At 41.8% G+C, this 13435-nt stretch overlaps 1 protein-coding gene across 2 annotated transcripts in view; it reads left to right on the top strand.

The window, feature by feature from the left end:
• The window catches only part of GPC6 (glypican 6), a 796186-nt gene that overhangs the window by 734618 nt on the left and 48133 nt on the right, over positions 1-13435 (top strand). Inside the window, exon 7 of one of the 2 annotated variants that reach the window (XM_054813008.1) lies at positions 2112-2141. The exons of the other annotated variant lie outside the window; for it this stretch is intronic. Coding sequence (XP_054668983.1) covers positions 2112-2141 — 30 coding nt within the window. The remainder of the gene's footprint in view (positions 1-2111; positions 2142-13435) is intronic. 2 annotated transcript variants of the gene reach the window in all.

Here is a 13435-nt window from a genome sequence, read left to right as displayed (position 1 = left end):
GCCTGGAGGACCAGCTTTGGTTAGATCCTCCTAACCCTTGCGATGCAAAAGGACATAAGGAGAGTCCCACTCACAGCAGTTTCCCAGTCTGCACACTGATCATTTTCTATTGCTTGCTTAATACAAACATACAGCAATATTAGTATTTTGATAGTAGTGTCAAACAGTTAAAGCCCCTTTTGATTATTATAGATACAAGAAACAAATCTTTCCTTGTGAGTCAGCTTACTGTTCAGTCTTACATTAGTGCTTTTAGAAGTCTGTTCTGGAGTTTGTGTTCATAAACCACTGTCAAACCACTTACTTAACTTTAAACTGTCATCACAAAGTCCAAACATGTAGCTATGTAAACCTCAAAAGAAGTGACAAACAATTCTGCTTTCATCTGTCTTTGACAGCATGTCCTCAGAAGAGACCAAATTTAGAAAATATTACCTTTGCATCCCAATCTTACACAAACATGTAGCATATCTGAAGCAATTTTTTTTTTTACTCCTGCTCATATCCCTCATAACCTGCTCATATTTATAAGCTTAACTCAGGTGAGCATATTTTATCAGGTATGTTGCACAAAGCAGCCCTCATAAGAAGCCTACACTGAAATCACCAGGTACTGAAACCTTCTGAGAAAGTGCTCCTTCATCCTTGCCTGAACTTGTGTGATTAATCCAGCTATTACATTCCCAGAGGAAGAGCAGTTTCCCTGTGTTATTGTCATATCTATAACCCGTAAGGCTTAATAAACAAGAAATAGATCAAAATAAATTGTGAGAAATGTGAAAAAAAAAGTAAATATCTCCCAAAAGCAGTGGTATAGCTGGTTTAAAATGCATCGGATGTATTTAGGAAGTTACACAGAGCTTGAGAGAGTTGTCTAAGCACAGATGTAAAGCACCATCTGAGACACCCCAGAGTATCTGACACATGGGTCTGGCAGACATGGCACAGGACTAGAGGAGACGAATATAATCCTGGAGCAGCAGTGGGGAGCCGTGTAGAATACACTGCAGCATCTCAAGCAATTAAAGATACCTATGCTCAGGCTATTCAATCATGTCTTCACAGCACAGAGCCTAAATGTCAGGCTCTTTCTGAAGTCAATGGAGAGAGACACACGTCTTCGGAGAGTGATTCACCCTGTCACAGACACCTCTCACAGACTGGGAAATGAAAGGCTCAGTGGAGACATATCTACCCATGTAGATATGCAGCACTGAGATAACTCGGAGTATCTAAGGCATCTAATTGAGCTGGCAGATAGGACAACCCTTTGGGATGCCCATGCCCTCCTGGACTGGCAGTTGAAGGCTGGGTAGGACACCCTAGAGGATGCCTACTATGTGGCATCCAAGTGGGAGAACTGAACTGAGCCCCAGATTTTCTCTGCAGGTCCCTCTGGGTGGAATTCAGCTACATAAACATAATGCTATTTGAGATCCCTATGCTCTTCAAGATGTCCAAATGTGAAAGCAAAGTTACAGGAGACCTGGCTGGAGCAAGATGGAATACCTCAGAGCTACTAAATTCACTTTCTGTGTCCATATTTAGGTAACTGGATTCCATCCTATTTCTGTGCTGACTGTAACAGAAGCAAAAATAAGGAATTTTCGGATTCAATATAGACATCCATAGTGTAGATACCTATAACCACCTATCTAGATTTGCAGTCTAGATGAGCGTAGTTTTTACTTTTAACAGAGAGAAATAAAGGTTTTCATTCAGTTGTCTAAACATAGGTTTTGCCAACTGAATTGAGATCAAATATTTCTAAAGCATGATTCATCTTATCCTAAAGTATACGTTTAAACAGCTCAGAGGAATCATTCCCTATCCCTCTACTAAAGTGCCAAAAAGTAACAACCTTAGGCGAGGCATCTAGCAATTACACCTGAAGTTCAGTAAGATAAATACTGTCAGAAACTAAATAATTTTAACCACTGAGCTCAGCTGCTTCTGTAGAGCATGGTCTAAGATTTCTCATTTAAAATCAACTGCTTATAAAGACTCGTTATCTTTTCTGTGGTTGCCTGTTTGGTATAACCTGTGGTTTATTTTGTTTTGTTTTGTTTTGTTTTTCTGTTCCCTGAATCTGTTTCCCTCTTGCTTCCCAGAGGACTATCTGGAGGACAATGCAACATGGTGTAAGCTCTGGTATTCTTATTCTTCACCTTCATTCCCATTTGTCTTTGTACAATGCTGGGCAAAACACTTCTTTAAGTTTCATCTTCACCATCTTTATTTTGTGTGTGTCTTGTAGGCTAAAATGCTAGCAGTTCTTTCTGTAGTTTTGCATTCTGGCTGATTTAATCCTGCCCAGTGCCCAGAGCTGCTGGTTCTTTCCAGTATTTTTCTCCCGCTTCAAGGATGAGGAAAGGCTGAGAGAGTTGGGGTTGTTCAGCCTCAGAAAAGAAGGCTCCGGGGAGATCTAATTGCGGCCTTCCAGTACCTAAAGGGTCCTACAGAAAAGATGGAGAGGGACTGTTTATCAGGGAGTGTAGTGACAGGACAAGGGGTAATGGGTTTAAGCTGAAGGAGGGTCGATTTAGATTAGATGTTAGAAAGAAATTCTTTACTGTGAGGGTGGTGAGGTACTGGAACAGGTTGCCCAGAGATGCTGTGGATGCCCCATCCCTGGAAGTGTTCAAGGCCAGGTTGGATGGGGCTTTGGGCAACGTGGTCTAGTGGAGGGTGCCCCTGCCCATGGCAGGGGTGTTGGAACTAGATGATCTTTGAGGTTCCTTCCAACCCATTCTATGATGTCTCACCCTCAGAAAGGAACGTAAGTATTCCCTCAGTGAGCTAAAAGCTAGTGTAAGCATCCCCATGGTGTCAGACCCCACATATGCATTCGCAGCAATGCACAGTGCCATTCAGCCTTGAGATAGCACTGGAGAAATGGGAACAAATTCCCAGGCCTCCCTGGGCTCTCTCCCTAGGATTGCCCCTCTCTTGCTGTTCGATCTTGGGCAAACCACTGAGCTTCCCTGTGGGAGCCTGATGAAGTAGATTCCCTTGTGCTTTCCAGCTTCATAAGTGCTGTGAATGTTAGAGGTCCCTGGGTTTCAGACAGAAGTCCTCCTCGGCAGGGTTCAAGCGCAGCCCAAGGGGAAGGCAGGAACAGAGCACCTCGCAGATGTGCATCATCTCGCTTGTGAAGTACCTCAAAGCAAGAAGCTTGAACTATTATATCCTGCTTCTTAGCAGGACTAATTAGTCTACAGAGAGCACCATGCTGATATAGCTGTACTACCTCCTGCGTTTGAGCTGCCTCGAGTACGTCTGTATCCACCCCATCCAGCACAGTGCTGCCTTAATTCAGCTGGAATTTCTCCCGAGAACATACTGCAGCCTGACCTGGCTGGACGTGGATAAAATAATTCCACATTTTCTTTCAGGAGGACAGGGAAGCTTTCTTGATTTTCCACAAGGGAGCTGATGCACTATTAACCATATAATACATAATGCACATGCATACTATGGAGATAGGCAACTGAGAAATTGGCCGTGGCGTTTTGCAAGTGATTTACATTCAAGTACAGTATAGTGGCTGCATAGATAAATGGATGAACATGCACCCAGTCTGAAAAAGAAAACCTTTCATGCTCTTTACCCTGGGGAGGGGAATATATTGTGTCACACTTTGTAGGAAAATGTGCTTTTATCTTCCCTCCTGCATTCCTTAAAATAAAAGTAAATAAATTCTCAATTTCCATGAGCAAAAGACCCTGAAACATTATTTTTAAGAATAAAATGAGATGTATTTTAAGCATTCATTCAGTCGTATTTTAAAATTTTTTTTATTCCATTGTGTAATGATTTTGGTTACAATAAAAAAATGCATAAGTAACCTAACAAATCTGTCATGAACAATTCCTTCCCAGTGCTCCAAAACTACATGAAGTAGAAAATATGATTTAAAAAAAATAAAATTAATCTGCTTTGCATTTTAGCTATAAAAGACTATAATTAACAGGACAGTATACTGTGAAGACATTGATCTGAATTGCCCAGGGAATCCTCCGGGGCACTCCTGAAAGTGGAGTTTATGTTTCAGTTTTGTTAGAATCCATTTAGTCCAGAGTCTAGAAGTGTTAAATATATGCAGTGATAGCACAATTTTCCTGAGATAGGATGTTTATTCTCAACATTTTATTTCTCAAGAGGCCCTAGAATAAAATCCAGTAGGTATAAATCTCAGAGGTTTTAAAATACCAAGATGAATTTTTAAAACACCTTCTGCATACAGAGGCCATAAGGAAAGATACAAACAATGAGCCTCAAAAAGACTTCATAGCTCAGGAGGTATTGGTCACACTCTTAAGAGTGAAGATGACAGGCTCATGCAGGTGTTTTAGAAGCCCACTGACTTCCCATAGGCTACTCCCCCCTCAACCCTTAGATGCTGCGCTGTTGGATGTGCCATTTCACCCTGTGTGATGTTAATCAGCAGATAACTCCTGTGAAACATCAGCTGTACAGCTCCTCCACTTTTAGGTTTTGTGTGTTTAAACAGAGTCCTGTTTCATATTAGCTGTCTGGATATAATACGCACAACGAATAAATATATTTTACAACATTTGTCGTGGTCATTTGGTGTCAGATTTAGGATATGCTTGGTTCTCCAAAAATAGGTGTTTGCTTAGTGTCAGGTTTTGTTTATTCTCAGTTTCTGTGTCACAGCAATATCTAAGTAAGTTTAAGTCTGTGCGAACACTTTTTCCCTCATGGTTAATACCAGTTTCAGGTGGCAAAGGCAGATGAATGATGGTGGCTGTCAGAACCCTCCTGGGAGACCTGCCAGAGTCCTGTTTTTAAAAACAGCGATTTTATTCCATAACCCAGCTGAATGGTTCTGCGTGCTGCTGTAGCTGATGCATTGCATTCCTAATGCGCGTGAGGCCGTTACTAAGAGCGAGCTTTATTACAGTGGTTGCCTCTGTCTTCAGGTTGAATGGGTCTACTTGATGTTTGGACCCTGCTTGGTTTAGGCAAGGAAAGACCGTTTCCAACAGTAGCAAGAAAGACTGCTCTCTACTTAATTAGTTGTCAAAAAAGATGCACGGTCTAGATTACCGTGCAGTGTCTGCCTTGCCTGAATAGCAATGTGTCACCTGTCTCATTGAACATGGTGCCTGCTTGAACATCTTCTAAAAATGGACTTGTTAGTACTGGTTGAACTTCCTTTACCTGATGGGTGTGAAAACCCACTGAGAGCCATCAGCTCATTTCCAGGAACGTCTTAGGGGTATGAACAGTGTTACATACCCCTGTTACAGAGATGGGGAATACAAAATGTGTAGGCAGAATCCACTCCTGATTACTAGATTTGTCTGCACATAGTAAGATGAAGGAATGGCGTAGTCATGGGTCTTCAGCTGTTGTACATTGAAGCATTATGTGATTCCTGAGCTTGGCTATTAGGGTAAAGAAAAGCAGGATATGTAGGTTAAAGTTTGCACATCTGTGCCATATCAAACCAGACTAAGATGAAGTGGGATTTATTTACCCCAGCTTTTCATGTTTCTAATGTTGCTATCAAAGTCTGACCTATCACCTCATTCCTTTATTAATTGATGGAGAGAATTTGGTACATATACCTTGCATAAGATAATCATTTGGAGATGACAAGAATCTGAATTACCCTCTGGATTACCCATTTCTCCCCACTGAGTATGAAAAGAATCCGGATGATTAGCTCAGACATCCAATTTGTAGACATCTAAATGTAACCATAACGCTGGGCTTTGGAGTTAGGCTCTATGAATGTGCATAAAGGAGATTTTGGTCTATAAAATACATTTTTAGATAATTCTAATCATGCTTCTAATCATACTCTTTGTCTGCATCTTCAGGTACCTAGAATGGATGACTAGTCTCCAACAAAAACATTCATTCTGGAGGCTGCACAATTTTTATTCAATGGCAATTCTCCCTTGTAAATCTGGATTAAAATCCTCTTCTTTCCATTTGATATTTCAGCCTCTGCTGAATAAAGACTGGGGGGGGAGGGGGGGGTGTCCAATATACAGAAAGTTTGTATTATCAGCCTCTGGAAGATGAATCTAAGCAGGAAATACATCAACACTGTTCTTTCAGCCAAAAGATAGATCACATTTCTTTTCACGTGCCTGTGCATGAATCTGTGCAGAAGGAGAACTGAATTCTTAATGTTCCTGTTAATGCTAAAGAAAGATACTGACTATATAAACATCCTCTGCACTTTAGCATTTTGACATGATATTAAAAGAAAAAATATGGTTTAAAAATTGGTAGCAGGGCTTGTGTTCCCACTTGCAGTGCATAAACCACGTTCATTTAGATGCTTCCAAGTAACACGACAGTAACAACGATGACTGACTACCTGCCTGAAAGGTGTTACACTGTGATGAATTCTTGCATTGTTAATATGAGTACAACCAACGAGTTCTAAGTTTCCATTAAAAAATGGATTTTGTAATATATCGCCAGTTCATTTACCACTAGAGAATTAGAGGATCCTTTTGTGCAAGCGACTACAGACCATAAAATGTCTTTTCATCATCAAAGTTAGTTGTGCACAAGTGTAGATGCCAACAGAGAAATTAAAGCTTTGATAATGTCTGAATTCATTGCAAATAGTGATTCTCACTCTCCAAAGAAAAATATGTGTTATACTTTACTGGCAATTAGTTCTTTCCTGCCTTTTGCAGCTATTTTTATTTTGCTAGACTGCAGCACAGAGATATATTGTGGACTCATAACAGGAGTGTGCAATGCCGGACTCCACTTATAACAAATAGCAGGTTACAGCAGACTGAAAACTGATTTCCCAAGCCAAATATCTCATACATTTTTCTTTGGTTGTAATAGACAGAAATTGACACTTTATGGACTTTTATGTGTATTACTAGTGGTTAGAGGGGAGGTAAAATACAAGGACTAAAAAGGTTTCCCTTCATACAGATAGTGACCCCTTTGTGAACTTTCTTTAGTCAAACCCAAATATTTTACATTAGGAAAGATTTCCTATATTTTTCTCCTGCTTTTATCTCCCATTCCCCCAATCATATCAATGTATCAGTCTAGTTTGTTGGGACAGCAATACAGGATAGAATCATAGAATCATAGAATCATTTTGGTTGGAAGAGACCATTAAGATCATCAAGTCCAACCATCAACCTCCTATGAAGCAGCTGCCTGTAAACAGCAAAGCTTAAGTGACTAGTTACAGATACTTATTGATGGGAAACCCAAAACCTTCAATAACACTGGGGAAGGGGAAGGAAAAGATTCAGCATATCTAATTTTATCCATCACCAACTAAGGAGTAGTCTAAGGTTGTGCATCTGTTAGGAGACCCAGCAGCATTTTTTGGATCCTCAGTCTGGGTGTAGGGCCTAACAGCATCACAGGGCAAAATGCATAGCCTCCATATTACCACTCCAGGTACTCAGTCACCATGGAAAGTAGGAGAATACTTGCAAGATACTTCAACAGATCCCACTCTGGACACTGGTGTGTACAGAGGTACACAGTAATAGAGAACTCCGGCTACAGGATTAGGATTTAGAAGTATGGACTCCCTCCACAGCTCGTTAAGAAAACACATTTTCGGAGCATAATTCCAAGTCTATTGTGGACATCTGCCAGAGATTGTATTAATAGCTCCCTGGAAGTTCCAATGTTTCTCTGTCAGCTGTGAAGAACTTTAAGCTTGACAAGATATTTAGCTTACAGAGGGCTAGAGCTGAGTTAGATTAACCCCTGCTGAGCAGTCAATACCTGACTTCTCCACAAATAATCCTACTGACATGAACATGACTGAGGCTATTAGACTTTAGGACTTTGGTATACTCACTGAGGACTGAGTAGATGGTCACAAATTTACCATGTTCTGATGACTTTGCAATCTGGTGGCAGCAATCATAAATGACCATCATGTACATGTCTTTGTTGGTTTTCTTGGGTTTTGCTTCTTCTGCACTGAATTTACATCATGTACACACAGTCAAAAGCTGCATTAAAAGAAGCGTGACCAGCAGGTCAAGGGAGGCGATCCTGCCCCTCTACTCCGCTCTGGTGAGACCCCACCTGGAGTACTGCGTCCAGCTCTGGGGGCCCCAGTACAGGAGAGACATGGAGCTGTTGGAGAGAGTCCAGAGGAGGGCCACGAAGCTGATCAGAGGGCTGGAGCACCTCTCCTATGAGGACAGGCTGAGTGAGTTGGGGTTGTTCAGCCTCAGAAAAGAAGGCTCGGGGAGATCTAATTGTGGCTTACCAGTACCTGAAGGGGCCTACAGGAAAGCTGGTGAGGGACTGTTTATCAGGGAGCGCAGTGACAGGACAAGGGGTAATGGGTTTAAGCTGAAGGAGGGTCGATTTAGATTAGATGTTAGAAAGAAATTCTTTACTGTGAGGGTGGTGAGGCACTGGAACAGGTTGCCCAGAGAAGCTGTGGATGCCCCCTCCCTGGAAGTGTTCACCAGGTTGGATGGGGCTTTGGGCAACGTGGTCTAGTGGAGGGTGTCCCTGCTCATGGCAGGGGTGTTGGAACTAGATGGTCTTTGAGGTCCCTTCCAACCTAAACCATTCTATGATTCTATGATTCTACGATACATGTCATTTCTGGTACATAAGAAATGGAATTCACTGTGCCTTATTCAATGTCTATAAAGCAGGTGCTATATGGAGCTGGGTTTGTTAACCTCCCATGGTAGCAGTGGAGAGCTAGTGAAGGTGATCAATAACATGAATTCACTTGCTGAAGCACAAGTGCCTCATGCTGAGATGCCCTGAACTATGTAGGCATCTGCAAGGAGCTAACAGATGTGATAAGGGCCTTATAGGAGTTCTTCAATCTTCTGGATGCTCCAGAGGACTCCAAAATGGCATTAGACTCATTTATTTCAGTATTGAATGAGGGAACTAGGAGCTACTCATAAAATCCTTAATTAGACCAAAATGAGGCAGCTGGCCACCTGAATAACTCCCTAGACTCCACTGACTAAGAGGTCATAGGTTCTCCAGAGAGAGGCATCTAGGGCCTTCACATGATGGTCTCGGGTACCTACTGGAGACCTGTACTTGCATGTGGAAGAGAGGGAAAGCCTCCAAAGACAGTGGATACCTGTGTGCAGGCAACTCCAAGTGTCCACTGTCTGTGGTGGGGCTTTGACACCCAGCTCACATGTCAACACCCACACTGAGAGCTTTTAAATTGAGGCAAGACTCACTCACTGCCAGAGCCTTATGAACATTGCTATTCATTTATATGGGAACAAACCACATTGCTGATACACAACCAGCTCTTAACAGTCCCTAGGATAATTGTCTTCACTTTAAAGTGCTGGGAATTTTGCTTTCCTATTATATATTTGGACAGCATAAATACTATACAGGAACCCAAATAAAAACAAACTGGAATGAAAGTTGTTTTTCTCCTTAAATATTCAAGACCATAAAAATTTCCAGTACATAATAATAATAACTGTGTTACCTAAGTTAACTGCTACAGTGAGTAAAGTAAAAAGCTAATTGCTTGAAGTGCATTACCTTTTTTAATATAATGTACCTACAGTGCTCATATATTAGAAGTGTGATATATACGCAGAAATAAAAGAAATTTGAGAAATGCATTTCTTCTACTGAAAAAAACAGCACTTATGGAAAAAAAATCACTGCATAATAAATGAACCTGAAAGAAACTTCCTTTTTCCATGATCTCACAATGAATGTTAATGGCCTTAAAAATCAGAAAACATTTATAATCTTAGAAATAATATGTATATAAAAATCCTTTCAACTGTTATTCTTTCATTCAGATGAAATCCAGTTGACCAAATGGAGGTATCTAACCCTAGAGCTAGCCAAATAATGTATTGTCAGCTGAGAGAAGTAGGCACTTTCAGGGCACAGTTGATCAGAGCTACTTTAAAAATCTCTGTTGGATTAAGACACACTTGCACCCTTCAGCTCCTGTTTCTCACCATTGACTGCAGAAGAAGAGTTCATAGCTTGGACGTGGACGCTGATGTCCTGTGAGATGAATTTCATTCTCAGACTCTGTCTTGTAGAGCTCACGGTCTACAAACCCAGATAGACTGTGAAATTACTATCATAGACGTTGACGGTATTTCTGCTTCATTTGTTTTGGCAACAAGGGGTCACCCTGTGCTAGGCATTGAAGACGTATTAAAAATATGTTCCTGTCTTGAACATCTAATGAGATCTTCCTTTCAGGTATTCTTTTCTTCTGAAGTAGAAGATGCAGGGTTCCCGTTCATGGCTTATTGTCTCTGTATGATTTTTCTAACCATCCATTTGTGCTATGGGAATGGGGTGATCCAGAAAATTAATCAGCTGTTTCAGTAAAGCATGATCTTCACCATTTCCAAGTTAGCAAATCTGAATTGGTAATCTCAGTTTGCCCCAAAAGGGAAAGAGGAGAAAGTTGACATAGTCTTCCACTTGTCACTTCTGGTCAGACAGCTCAGTTCAGATTACACCTCCAAGTGCAGAGTAGCAGAGAAGCAATGCTGTCCAGGGTACAGGACTCCTGGAGACTGTGAATACCCTCCTCTTTGTGAGGGACAGAGCACTTTCGCTAGTGATGGGACTGGAAAACCATGGCTGTTTTTATCTGCAACCCATCTCTCCCAGATTATAATGCCCACATTGTTGGGAAAGAAAAGAGGACAGCTCCTGTCTCAATCCCACCCAGCTCCGTACTCCCAGGCCAGCTAGAGTTCAACCAGGTAAAGACCTTTGGTTTTAGAAGGAAAATGGTGAACTCAGCTCCTCTCTGCCTGCAGAGAGAGGCCCAGCCTCATCACACTTTTCATCAAGTCACCTCTTGCTTGATGGCAAAACTAAAAGTCCCTTAAAAATCTCTTTTATCATTAAATCAGCTGGATATAGACAGATAGGAGAGGGATTGATTGGAGAAAAAATACTGCCTGTGAAATGTGCAGCAGCTCACTCAGGAATGTGAGCAGCTGCAAATTGACTTGGTAATGTCCTGGGACAAAACCCCTGGAATTCTCAAGCTAGTTGTGGAAGCACTTTTAAAAAATCCTATTTCCCACAGGTTGTAATGCTGATTTATTTCTGTGCTAAAATGTGAAATAACACGGCTGGCAAACACTCTTTCAGAAATCTAGAAAATAGTTAATGATATATAGGGACATATTCTTCAATGTCATTTGTTCCTTAATGTCCCCCCATGGCAAAGGCACCATAATCACTTCAAGGCCACTCATCCCAATGCTAAAACACTCTCTTGCCTCTCTCAGCCATTCACTTTATCAGAGAGAAAACAGAGATTAAAAGGGCATCATTGTAAGAAAGAAGATGTGACCAAGATATTTCCGTGTCTTACAGCCACCTAAAGATTTAACTCTGGCCTCCTGGACCAAATGACCAAGGCTGCCCTCTCACTCTGGGATATGCATTCTGCTGGTACTCAGGGGATGCTAAGGACACGAGCAAGTTGCTGAACTCTGCATCCTGACAGCTGCCCACATGCACTCTGGAAGCTCTCCAGCAAATGCAAGTGAACTTACTGGGCTGCTCTCCAGCAAATGCAAGTGAACTTACTGGGCTTTCAGGAAGGGCTTAGCTGCTGCATGTTGACCACACAGCTGAGTTTAGATCCACATCTATATATTTTTTTCCCCTTTTGAAGAGTGTCTGACACTTAGAAAATACAATTTGCTTTGCATTTGTTCAGGCAGCCATGCCCTAAACCAGCCAAGAATGTTTTTCACTATTAATAGTGATAAATAACAGGATTAACAACACTAAGGTTCTCTTTAGGATTTATTGCACTTCTGAATGCAATGTTAGCTGGTTTTGAGACCTTACTCTACTGGCTGTGGGCTAGCTGAAGTGTTTCCTAACAAAGAAAGCAATACTCACACAATAATCCAGGCTAATGACAAACTTCCAGTGAGGAGTCCAAGGCTCAGCCTTCATTTGCACAATTCACCATTTAATTTTAATGGATTATATTGCACAGTCAGGGGAAATGTGCACTGATAAGAACATACCTGCGAATGCTTCATTCTCGCTGCACTGGTGGAAGTTGCCATAGTAACTTATCAGGATAAGTTAATCGAGCTTTGCCTGTTATCAGAAACCAGACGGAGCAAAGAATCCCAACTATGGATCTTTAGGCAGCTGTTAAAAGTCAGACTGAAGTTCAGCTAGAGGTAAATAGGGAAAAGGTCTGTCAGACAGAAATCATAGGCGTAATATGTTGGTATAAAGGAGTTACAGAGGAAAATGGGGAGATGAGGCAGAGTAAGGAAAGTGTTTTCAATTTTTATTGCTAATATTTATATGTTTTTCTGGTTTAGAAAGTATGTTTATTTAAATTAGATTCTGATATTCCATATGGTTTGCTCCACTCCTTAAGTGACTGCCGTATCGTATTTGCTTAGTCAAAGCAATTTTTCTTCTCTACTCAAGGTCAGCCTTGCATAGGAAAATCAAATTGTCCTAATTCTCTTTCATATGCCATCATTTATAACCTCCAGGAACCTACACTCACTTTCTTTTACAGTACCTGTCTATGGCTGAGGGGTGATTTGTGAAGGAGAAAGGCAACACGATTTTCCTGGGCCAATGTGGGGATTCATGCTAGACTGGAAAAAAAAAACTTGTTTCATGGAGTATGAGAGCCACCGAGAAGGTGGTGCAGAGAAAGGTGCTGGATTTTCCACTGAGGGTGTCCTGGAGCACAGGGAGGAGGGGAACCCTACGGAGAGGCCTGAACAGGTTTCCCTGTGTTGTGAATACGCAGGCAGGGAGGTTTGAGATGGCCAGGAATTTCATTTCTGGGAACCGGCTGTATGCTTACATGCAGGTTCAGGGATGGTCAAAGCTCTTGTGGTCTTTGCCTTGCGAACACAAAGTACATTCTTGTCTCCTTCTATCCCCAGCAGCCAAAGAGGGCAAGCAGTAAAGTTTTTACTTTTTCCTGTATGTACAGTTTTTAATTTACCTGCAGGTTTTGGTTATGAAAGGCCATGACGGTATGGCCTACTGGCCTGTATGATGAGGGATGGCAGCATAGTGCTGCAGGCCGGTGAAGATACCCTGTGGCTTCGGGTGCAGAGCACGCCATGCTAGCTGCCGCCACGGGAGCCAGCTGCTGCTCTGTACGGCAGATGCAGGGGAGGGGGGGGGCAAAATCATGAACCTTGGGTAGCCCACTTATGAGTACAGAAGGAAAGCCAAGAGGTGCTTTTTGCCAACATAATCACCAGCTTTTAGCCTTTGGGGTACATCATACAAGACAGCTTGAGCTAACTTTGCTCCTCAACAGAAGAGATACTAATCCTGAAAGGATCCACAGGCATGAAATTAATTTGAAATTCAACAAGCTAATCAGAAAGCCCAAGGTTAGCCTGGCTTGGGAAGGTACTAAGCATCCATCTAGTTTCCATGAAGAGCA

The sequence above is a fragment of the Grus americana genome, chromosome 1, assembly GCF_028858705.1.
Source record: "Grus americana isolate bGruAme1 chromosome 1, bGruAme1.mat, whole genome shotgun sequence".
Taxonomy (NCBI): Eukaryota; Metazoa; Chordata; class Aves; order Gruiformes; family Gruidae; genus Grus; species Grus americana.
This window is presented reverse-complemented; position numbering and strand designations above follow the sequence as displayed.